Below are 11,877 nucleotides of genomic sequence, written 5' to 3' on the forward strand. Positions count from 1 at the left end.
CCTTCTAGCACTCTCCAGTAGCCATCTAGTGTGACCCTGTTACAGTAGGCGGCAGCAACAGGAGGCAGGCAGTTTGGGGGTCCTGATTTTCCTGCAGATCAGGCTTGTCCAGTATGGTGAACTGCACCAAAATCAATAGATCAGATAAATGCCATCAAGCTGAGTGTTAGGCCTTCACTTTACTCAGCCAAGTATTGCCCTAGTCCTGCAATCAGATCCATACTTACACACACACAGGATCCCACTGAAGTCAACGGGGCTCCACATTCACACAAGGGTCTGCCCACACAAATCTAATAAGATTGGAAGCTGTGTCTTTATTTAGGCCCCAATCTTGCAAATACTTATTCATATGCTTAAATAAGCATGTGAGTAGTCTTATTAAAAACAGTGCTTGAAAATAAGCAAGTGCATAAATGTTTTCAAACTGAAAGTCTAGTTGAGATGAACAGTTGTTTACTTCCACGAGTGCCAGATTCACCCAGAAATTAAAACTAGAGCTACAGATTAGAGCTGGTTGGAAAAATACTGACAGAACATCTTGTCATCAGACTTTGCCAATTTGTCAATCAAAAAGTTACCTGGAGACAGTCTGATTTTGATGAAGTTTCTTCGGTACCTTGCCTGGCTCCTCAGCAACCCACCTAGTCTTTCTCCATCCAGCTGAGGATCTTTGCTAATAGCAGAACTGTAAAATATTGCCACATACCAATGGTTCAATACAGCAAGTTAGAACATGTCAACAATATTGTGAAGTTATATGCTTCGGTATATTTACCTGGATAAGAAGATGCTATACTATTGCATCTGAGCACACTGAAGCTGAACTGTACTTAGAAAAAAAATCTGAAGATATCACAGCAATCTGTATCTTATCACATATTTGTAACTATGTTTAAAAAAGGCATACTAGACTAATTTATATTAGTATAATGTATACTAGACTAACGTGCTTTAAAGACAGGAAACTGTTTGTAGAACCTAACACTGTATACAGACAATTTCATCAAACCAAACATTTACAAACATGACCTTTAAAACACTTGGAAAATAGGATGGAAATGAAATTCCAAAACACTAGAAGATTCAATAGTCTGTTCTGAAGAAAATATTTCAAATCTTAACATAACTTATTCCTAATAGAGAAAGTGAGGATTCAACTTGTTTTAATTTACAATTTAAAGAAATAATGTACCTCTAAATTTTTTATTTATATTTTTATTGTGAATTTAGAATTTATCCCCAAAAATCTCTCTCAATTCTGAAAATTTAGAGCTAGCAGGGTAAAGCAAGCAAACAGCACAATATAGTGACCTGAGATATGAATATATTGCATGGTACGTGGATAAAGGCAAAGAGACCCTTCCCAAATACTTGGAAAAATACACATGGCAAACTGACCTGACTACAGAACTACTTTTCATCAGAAATCAGCTCTTTGTTAAATAAAAAGTAGTTAAATATTTCAAAACTAACGTTAAGTAAGACTACTTCTGGCTGCCCAAAACAGAATGAAAATATTAGAAGTTAAGAAAATTAGCTTAGATGCCATTAGCACCAGAAAGAAAATGGGCTGAGAATGAGTCTCCCCATTTAAACATTTGGTGCCACAAGTCTGAAACCTTTGACAATGGCTAGATAAATGGCAAACTAAAACATCTGCTTATTATGCTAAAGTTCATTTGTTTTATTACCACCTCAACCTCCCACAAACCTCTTTCCTGCCTCTCTCTCTCATTGTCCATTGAATGCATCATGTCATATTCTAGACTGTAATCTCTCTGAGGCAGAATGTCTTTCTGACTAGCATCATGAGGTCCCTGATCTGTGATTGAGATCCCTAGGAACTACTGCAATACAAATGATCACACTTCGTTGATTTTTTTTTTTTTTTTTTTTAAACAAGCATGACATTTCTTGGTTTAAGATTCCTACTTAGTAGAAGAAACATGAGCCATATGGTATGTGGTTGATTAGTTGGAAAGATAGTTTTTAACCAGTATATGAAGAGAGAGAGAAATAAAAGTTGCTACCACTGTCCTCAGGTATTGAACACAGTCTTTCACTTCCAGGGAAAGAAAAAAACCAAATGGATCCCCTTTGTAAAAATATTATGCTTAAGAAAATGTTTTATTTCCATTTCTAAATGCAACAGAATGCAGTGAAGTCACTGGAAAGACTGGATCATACCCTAAGACGCCATCCTGGTCATTTGGGAGACTAGAGACGGAAGTGAGGTGATCAGACATAAGCACGTCTGCAAATGGAGTGGAGACTTTGTGGCCTATTAATCAGACAGGAGGAATTAAGAAGAGCAGCCTAACTCAATGATGGCAGAGAGAGAAGAAGAATCTGTAGGCTCTGGGACAGACTGTCTGGATGGGAAGAATGGAACTATGAAACGAGAGAGGATAAGCTAGTGAAAGGAAGGGAACACTGTGCCCATGGGGAAATGTGAGGCTGAAACAGAGGAAAGGGCACTTACAATGGATTCAAAACAAAGAAAATGATGCATAATGTCTATTATATATTTACAAATAAGCTCATTATTAGAAATGCAAAGGGAAAGAAAAGTATTACTGCAATTTCTGTTTTTAAAATTAGTAATGTTTGTTTGTCAAATTAAATATAGTTTCTCAAAGGAATATGTCCCCTACCCAATACCCATTACTTTGTTTTTAAATTTTTCATTTTACGTTTGCTGAAATTTCCACAGAAGTTGCTTACTTCTGCTCTCAAAAATGTTTCAGGTCTAAAGGTTGTGGAATATTCACAATTTAGGACCACATCCTTTCCAAATAAAATTGCTCAATTAAGATAATGTTTTCCAAAAAACACACAGCATGGTTAGGAATAAACTAAGTTCTATTTCAATGAGCTTATTCACTAATTTAAACAGTAATAACACTTTGCATATATTAAGCAAACAGAAATAGCCTATGATTAGAATGTTCACTGCTGTTACGTGTAGAGATTTTTTTTTTAATTATGCATTATTTACATTACTGAAAGACAAATGAATAAAAAACTGGGGGATAGTCTAGATATGGTTTATTGGAATATTTGGGATATTAATTAAATAAATTATGACAATCTAGTCAATTTTTAAACCGTTAAAGAGCTGTGGATATTACACCTAGCACCGCTATCCTATTTCAATTTTTGTGGTTTTACAGTCACTTTTTCTGATTCTTTTAAAATGATTTTCTCTCCCCTTTCTATTGTGTGAAATACTGATACAGAGTGAAGACTGAAAGTGACTACACAAAAATCTAATCCTTCCAAGTCTATTTAATGGTAAGTGTCAGTTAACATTGATTTCATAATACACACAGAAACTGACAAACATTTTCATCATAATAACCGAAATTTATAAATAGAAAAAAGAAAGAAAAATGCTGCTTGAGAACTAGAGTTTGATTTAAGGATATACACTTTGTATGTTTTGACATGTGATATCCAAAATTTGTGTTTTAAAACTTTAACTTTTTGAATCTCAACATCTATTGTGATTAAAATAAATTGTCTGACACCCTCCCCCTTGTTTGACACCCCCTGGAATTTCCCCAAAATGTGAAACTTTAAATCAATAAAAATAGAAAAATATCTGTCAGTTTTAAAAATATAAAAATCAAATTATGCTAAGCCTGCACATAAAGTACTGTCAAAGTACAAAGTAACCAAACTGAAAGAAAATTAATCTTTCTCTAATTGCTTCAAGTTATGGTCTTATATATTACTGGTAGCATCAGAAGAAAAAATTCTGACACATTTAACTGTGTCACTAACCTATAAATGAACCTCTGTGGAGATCAAAATACACATTTTCACAAACCACACATTTCACTACGTTTCAGACACTAGCAACTGTGTGTGGCTCCATATACACAGCCAGTGAATAGCACCTGAGTAAGGGGAGACAGCATAATTCACAATGTGATATAGTTTTTTGGTTAGGGAAAATAAAATGCCAACTTTCAGAAAACATACTGTAGACATTCTGATTGGCCTACACAAGTTTGTGCATAGGTTTATGTGGCCCTCCTGTGTAATAAAGTTCAGCACCACTCCTGTAGGTAATCCACCTTTCTGAGAGGCACTAGCTAGGTCAACAGAAGAATCATGTTGTTAGCCTACCTGCATCTAAACCAAGAGTTATGTCAACCTAATTACAGTACTCAGGGTGCAAAATTTTTCACAGCCGAGTGATATAGCTAAGTTAACCAAAGTTTTAGGTGTAGACCAGACCTTAGTCTGTCAGGGTTCTAAGAAGAGCCATAAGAATGACTAAGGGATTAGAAAATACGCCTTACAGTGACAGACTCAAAGAGCTCAATTTATTTAGCTGAACAAAGAGAAGGTTAAGGGGTGATGATCACCATCTAGAAGCACCTACATGGGGAGAAAATATTTGATAATGGACTCTTCAATCTAGCAGCCAAATGCATAACAAAATCCAGTGACAGGAAGTCCACTGACAAATACAGACTGGCAATAAGTTTAAATTTTTAACAGTGAATGTATTTAACTGCTTGAACAATTTACCAAGGGTCATGGTGGATTCGCTATCATTGGCAATTTTTAGATCAAGATTGGATTTTTTTTTTTTTAAAGAGATGTGCTCTAGTTCAAAAGGAATTTTTTTGGGGAAGTTCTATGGCCTGTGTTTCATAGGAGATGAGCTTAGATGATCAGACTGGTCCCTTCTGGCTGTGGAGTCTATGAACAAACAAGAGCAAGTACTAAAAATTAGAGACTTGGACAGTTTAACACAAGGACGACAGAGTCATTTCAGCTTTCTAGGGGAAAATAAACAATGGCTAGTTTTAAATTGTTCTTGAACATGAAGTTTTAGAATAAAATGTTGTGTTGCCATTACCTCTACTATGACTTTCAGCTCATTTGTGCAGCCAGCTGTTTTCCTCGATTTTTTGGCTAGTGTTTAGATTCCACAAAACTGCATGTCTTTCAAAGAATTCCAATCTTATGCAAAATAAAATCCCACAATAACTTAATCAAAATTCACATTAGGGGACAGCAAGTAGCATGGTAGTACCATGCAGGATATTCACGTTACATTCTAAATCCAGATTTGGCAGGAAATGGAACGTGTTCTGGAGGCAACAAGGTCGGCCTCTGGATGAAGAGAAGAAGGGACGGAAGAGCAAGTGACTTAAGAATCTGGTCTTAAAGGTAATTAGACACTTAGCTCTCATTGAAATAAATTTAAATACCTTTAAAAACATGGCCCTTGCTGCTTAATGGCAAGCCCCATAGCCAACAAGAGAGCAATAGTGACAACCTCTTGAGATCCACTGTTCAATTTGCCTTGATAAAAACAACAGAGGATACAATCACAGAGCCTTAAGAAGTCTGAGTGGAGACAGGGAGCAAAAGTAAGGTGAACCTCAGGGTCTGACAGAGGATTGAGGACTCTCTGAACAGACAAAGGTTTGTGTTCTGAACTCCAGAAATTCAAACCATACCAATTTCCCATCACCACTGCTGTTGCTACAAACATAATCCCCAGTTTTAGTTCTTAGAACAATTTCAGTGCAGTGTGACAATTCTGACTTTAACCTTTTAAAAAAAAAAAAAAAAAAAACACACCTGCATAAAAAACACAGTATTTAAACAGTCATAGCCTAACTTTGCAAAAAACATTCATTAAAAGTTACAGGAAAGACAACATTTTTTCACTCCTTCTTTAAGTCTTAAAAATAATGATGAAAGGTGATTTGAATTTACCTTCAAAATATTTGTTGGGATTTGAACAGCCTATGCAACTTTTACTTGGACCAAACATTTTAATGGATAACATGCTCTATCAGGAAGAGTGAAGGTTTTAACCTTCAATACCAGAAACGCCACTGAAAGAGCTCCAGATAAGTTAAAGTTACAATCTGTATACTTTGATTCTATGCAAACGAACTGCCATACCAGATCAAACTAATACAACATCCTGCCACAAGCAATAATTGAATACCTGATACTTCAGAGAGAGACCAACACAACCAACCCTCTCACAAAATTGCTTGTAAGTCACAGAAAGGCTGGGGGAAACCAGCAGAGAAGGTAGGAGAAATTCCTTCCTCGTTCCCATGCAGTTTAAATCTTGATGCAGGAGATTTAATTTGTATTGTACACTGGCACCTTAAATTCATAGCTGCAAATCCTAATGAAGTTATCATGTCCTATTTTAAATCCAGATGTAAATTTGGCTTGGGCATTGCACATATTCCTTTCTCCCTACATCCTCTTCACTCCATTTTTAAACCAGCGTCTAAGAGGATCCATCAGGAGAGCCTGGCACCTGTTCTGCACAGTGTTTCCTCAGCAGTAAGAGCGGAATGAAATTACTGGAATTGTATTCATCACTTTCATGCTGCTTCTGCTCCCTCTTCTACCTGAAAAAAGCGAGTGTTAAGATAGTGGGAGGAGAAGCGATTTCCTATTTATGAGCTCTTAGGATATAATTAAACTTGCCACTATCAGTGAAAGATAGTCTACATTACAGATTTGATTGGAATACTCAAAATGTTATCTTAACTATATTTTCTTTACACTCACCCACCCAGGCAGCTCCTACTGTGCCAAATACATTTTAGTTGCAGGGTCAGCTCAGGTTAGCAAGTGCCATATACATGAAAGCTCAACATATGGCAAAGATGCAACATAACTACTTTTCATTATCACTTATTCAGAAGGACAGAAATCCTTGGCCAAACTACATTATTTACATGAAAACCACTCAACTCTCCCCATCCTCTCTTTACTATCAAGTATTCTTTAGTATAATATATTTGTGTCCTGCTTTGGAATTCACAAAACAATGTTGGTATCATGGAGCAAGGAGCACATCTAAAATCGGCAAGCTGCTGCTACTGTTGTTCTACTCTATAGTCCTAACAGCAATCTCCCTAGTGTGTTTTAGGTGCTTTAACATGCTAAAACACAAGCACAACACAAGAAAACCAACAACTACATCAGTTACTTATCTACATAGCAGTGTAGGACCTGGAGCAAGTCATGCGTTGCTTACATTTGAGATATCTGATAACTCTGCCATTTTTAATCCATATAATTTTAAAATGCAAGCACTTTAGAACAAATTTTGTTTGTGTTAGTTGGCAGACACTTCTATGCAAAAAAAATATAGCTCATGAACAGTGGAAAAGTGAAGAAAGCTGAACTGCAGCACTTCTTACTTTTTGTTTTTATAAAAAAATAGGGTTGACAGTGTTAGAAGTCTTGTACTGAAGAATTCTGGTTTACCAGTCATCCATGCCAACATAAGAAAACAGTTGGCAATGATTTGGTTTGAACACTGTAAGACAGTTATATTTAATCTATGCAGAAAGCATTAACTTTCTTTGCTCACATTTATTTTAACTGTCTTGGGATGGAAACTACAAGAATTGTATCAACTGGAAAAATGGTTCACTACTTCTACAAGTTACAGTATCTTTCTAAAATGCTTTTTAAATTTCTATAGCAATACTCTTCAGTTAATCATAATAAAGATCCTTACAGTTCTTAAAGCAACAATATACTTCCTCCCCCCTTTCTCCAGCAACAGAACCATACCAATGTCACAAAAGGCTGTATTACCTCAGGAATGCTGTATTCTGATAAAGATAATGGAAGGTTCTGTTAGATTTTTGAAGGTAGTATGTGAAGCATTTAATTTTTAGAAAAAATGTAAATGTTAATAAGTTCTATCTTCTTTCATCGATTCCTTCCCCAAACAGATTTTATAACTCTCCAAATCCCAAGAAAGCCTAATAATTATATCTATTAAGTTCATAACAATTTTTTCAATATAAAGTATAAACAGTATAAATCAGTTGCTATCAAGAGACAGGGTAAATAACTTGATTATTGTGTGTTCAGGTTGCACTTCACATTAATATTAGAGAATGAAACAAAAACCACAAAAAACCCAAATCACAATTTTTCTGAAAGTTTTACCTATTATGTCTGAAAAATAACAAAGGCAATATAACTGAAAGATTAATGAAAAATATTTTTATTTTGTGTATTTCACAGCACACTGCAGGGTCAGTTTTACTCTTTCCCCAGTTCATCTGCTGCTTGTGTGGGTCTTTCACACAGAAATAGAACAGGAAAATCTATTTATAAAAATAGAAAATGTGATTGTAATACCAAAAAAAACTGGCAGGGGGACTTGAGAGCATGTATAGTATCTGCTAACTAATGATGGATGTAGGGGAAGAAGAGTATAGCTAGTGTACTTAAAAACAAACCCAATGTACTATACATACAAAATATTGTATTTTGATTGACTTCACTCAACCCTTCATAAGTTTCCTTTCTTAGATTTTAAGCTCTTCTGGGCAATGATTGTGTGTACACATGCACATTTACATAGTGCATAGAACACTGGGGGTGTTACTGGCAACACAAAAGAAAACGTTAATTATTTTGTATTTTACTTGATTTCAAGTTGGCTAGATCCTTTATTACTATAGTAGGTGTAAAAATGTTTTAAATTATTGAAATACTCTGACAAAGGAGAGTCCCCACACCTAACAGGCAACACTTCACAAAAAATACTGAATTATTTAACATGAGGTTTATACAACATTGCTGAATTTATAGCATAATTAATCCTGCAGTTAGTTTCAGTCTCTGGTAATTAGTTAGAAAAGACTTAACATTTCAGAACTATGGTGTAATCTCATTGCACTACTAAAGAGAATAATGCACTTGACATTTAGTATTCTTCCCTATTAAATAACTGTTACATCTCTAGTATTAGCGCTAGTGAGATGGTGCTATAAGTCATTAAAGTTCTTGAAACCTTTCTTCCTTTAAATTGAATATACAGTCATATTCTAACATGTGCAAATTTAAGTGCTTCAAATATAACAAAAGCCATCAAGAAGTGTTTGAAACGGAGAGGAGGATTTACCTTAAGGAAATTCTTGTATCTGTGGAATTGACTAATAAGGATGGAGTCAATATTTCAGCATAAGTGTGATCTCCTGATGTGACCAGCGTTGACCTTCATGAACCCATAATAATCAGCAAACCACTGAACATTTCTGTGAGAATCTTCTCTATTTTTAAAGGCATGTTTTGCTGCTGTTTAAGCTAGTTATTTTTCCCCTGATGTGGTACAGAAATGTTTATAGTTGCTACAATGGTGACATCTGCATATGAAGTAATACTATGAAGTAAAGTACATTTTAGCTTCATGCTTTGACAAAACCCTAGAGACAATGCTACAAATCAATCAACAAAGTAATACAAATCACTTGCCGAAGTCCATAGATCATCTTTTCCTTGAAGTAACTTCATTAACTTAGATTTCCTATTAATCTTTCTATATGTACAATGGTGGTTCATCTGCTAGTGCCATACTACTATCAAGTATTTTTACATTGCCTTACATATAGACCAAAGTCCACAAACAGTACACAGAATAGGTCTAGATACCTAAACTACTGATTTTTAAACAGATTGCCATACGAGTAAAGCATTCTCTAGAATGGAAATCTTTTGATATCCTTGAAGTTTGACTACCACAAAGGTCAAGACAGATTTCTTGTTTGTGGTTTAAGAAGCTAACTAAAAGCTCCTTTTATCTGTAAAATAATTTTAAAAGTAAACCTATCAACAGTCAATCCTCACGGCCAAGAACTGCAATTCACTGTTTACACATGAAGTCTCACATAACAAACCGTATGAAATTAACTGTTAACTCTAACAAGATTACACGATCTATCACCACCATTACCCTCACCCATGCACACATGAAAAGCTAGTTAGTGTACATTAAAAGTGGTAAGTACAATGTATTCTGAAGTGCATAAGAGGATATCCTAAAATATGCACACGGTAGTTTTAATTCTGAATGCCTGTGTTTTGTGTGATATATATAATTATATCAAATGCACTGCAATCATTGAACTTGTGCCTCTGTTTACATCACAATATCCATACATTGGAAAGCTCGTAAAATCTGAAGTCTTACCAAATAAGATACAGAATAGGACAACATTGCAAGGGCACGATGTATCATCTCAGGCAATGTGCAACCATTCAAACATGTTTTCTCTAGTATAAACCACTGCAAACACATTGCACTTTCTACATTTTTGCATGATAGGTAGACAGTTTACAGGCAGGCATTTCTTTTTAGGAGGCAAAAATCAAGAGTTCTGCAATTTCAAGTGAAACAAGCTAAAGGAGAAAGGACCCATTTTTAATATTTAACTTTAAATATATTTAAACTAATAGTAAAGCAAGAGCAAATGAAATATGCAAGAAGTTTAGGGTGATTACTACCTCGATTACACAAAGCAGAAGCACTTTTTGGGGGGTAAGCACATAGGGGGTGATTTAGACAAAGTATTTCAAATGCACTCGGCTGCCTCTCTTGCACCCAAAACGAAAGACTGCTGGAAGAGTGAACTGGTTTAACTGCATTGAAACTGAATGGCTGACACATCCGGTCCTGGGTCCTCAACCACCAGGGCAAATTCAAACTTCAAAGCCTCTCAGAGTTCAGGCAGAAATAAATCACACACCCCCACCCCCAGCAGCTGCGACTCCCATTTAACTAAGAGGCAGGACCCCGAGACCAGCACATACAAACGGGGTAGCACAGCAAAGGCAACACAAATGCAAGAGTCGGTACCAAAGCTACTAGGCTGGGAAACACCATCTCAGCTCCATTAACCTGCAGCTCCTCCTGCATAAGCCAACCGGGGACTGAAAACAACGTCCCCCCGGCCTCCCCAGCCTAGCTTTCCTCCCAGCTGACAGCTCCCCTACGAACACGGGGGGCTGACCAGGGTACGACCCCACACCAGCCACCCCCATCGCCCCTGCCGGCAGCCAGCGGCACGTCCCCGCTACCTGCTCGCTGGGTGCAGCGGCAGGCCCCCGGGACAGGGGACCCCGAAAGCTCGAGCGGTGGCACGGGAGAGCTCCGTCCCCCGCGCCGCCCGCAGCAGCCTCCCCCCCGCCCCCAACACCTGCCCGGAGCTGCCCGTGTGAGGCGCCGGGGTCCCCACCGCCGCCCCGGCCCAGCTCGCAGCCCGGCGCCCCTCACCCAGCAGAGGGAGACGGCTCCATCCTCCTCTCGGCGGCGGTGGCGGCGGGGTCGGCTCCCGCCTGGCTCCGGTCCGGCAGCGGCTCGTGGGGCGCGGCGCAGCGGCCCGGGGAGGAGGACGTGGGGCTGGCGGGGCCGGAGCCGCCGGCGAGGCAGCGGGGCGGCGGGAAGTCGGGGGACTCCGGCGAGCCGGCGAGGAAGAGGGGCGCCTCGGGCAGCCGGTCCAGCTCCACACTCCGCACTTTACGCAGCTGCTTCCGACTCCAGTCGGAGCGCTGCTCCCGGCAGCCGCCCGCCTCCCGCAGCAGCCCCCCGCCGCCGCCGCCGCCGGGCACGCTCCCCGCGCCGCTGCCGCTCTGCAGGCTCCCGGCGGCGGCGGCGGCGGCGTCGGCGCTACTGCCCGAGGATAATCCGGACGACGAGGTGCGATTCCCCGCCGCCGCCGCCATTTTCTCTGGCGGGTCACTCACACCATCGGGCTCCGTGCCGGGCGGCCGGGGCAGGGAGGCGGGGATGCGAGCTGCTGCGCCAACGGCGTGGGCTACGCAAAGGGCGTACGGGGGGCAGGGAGGGGGGAAGGGCGGCGCGGCGCGGGGAAGGTGAGGCTGGGAGCGGCGCCTCGACGCCGCCCGCGCGGGCAGGTGGTGGCAGGACTCGGCTCGGCTGCACCTACGCTGGGCGGAGCCTTGACCGAGGAGAGGGGGCCGGGCCCAGGAGCCCGCCTCTGCCGGGCAGCGGGCGGCCAGGCGCCCTGAGCCTCAGGGGGAGGGGTGGTTCCCGTGCAGGGCTGGACG

The 11,877-nt window shown here is 39.7% G+C and overlaps 1 protein-coding gene across 1 annotated transcript in view; it reads right to left on the reverse strand.

Moving 5' to 3' along the window:
* MAP3K1 (mitogen-activated protein kinase kinase kinase 1) overlaps positions 1 to 11,621 on the reverse strand; it is a 90,497-nt gene extending 78,876 nt beyond the window's left edge. Inside the window, exon 1 of the mRNA XM_067569188.1 lies at positions 11,084 to 11,621. Coding sequence (XP_067425289.1) covers positions 11,084 to 11,532 — 449 coding nt within the window. The 5' untranslated portion in view covers positions 11,533 to 11,621. The remainder of the gene's footprint in view (positions 1 to 11,083) is intronic.
* Positions 11,622 to 11,877: the final 256 nt, after the last annotated feature.

The sequence above is a fragment of the Emydura macquarii genome, unplaced genomic scaffold (genome assembly GCF_026122565.2).
Source record: "Emydura macquarii macquarii isolate MOO-44397 ecotype Brisbane River unplaced genomic scaffold, CSIRO-AGI_Emac_v2 contig_2897, whole genome shotgun sequence".
NCBI classification, from domain to species: domain Eukaryota; kingdom Metazoa; phylum Chordata; order Testudines; family Chelidae; genus Emydura; species Emydura macquarii.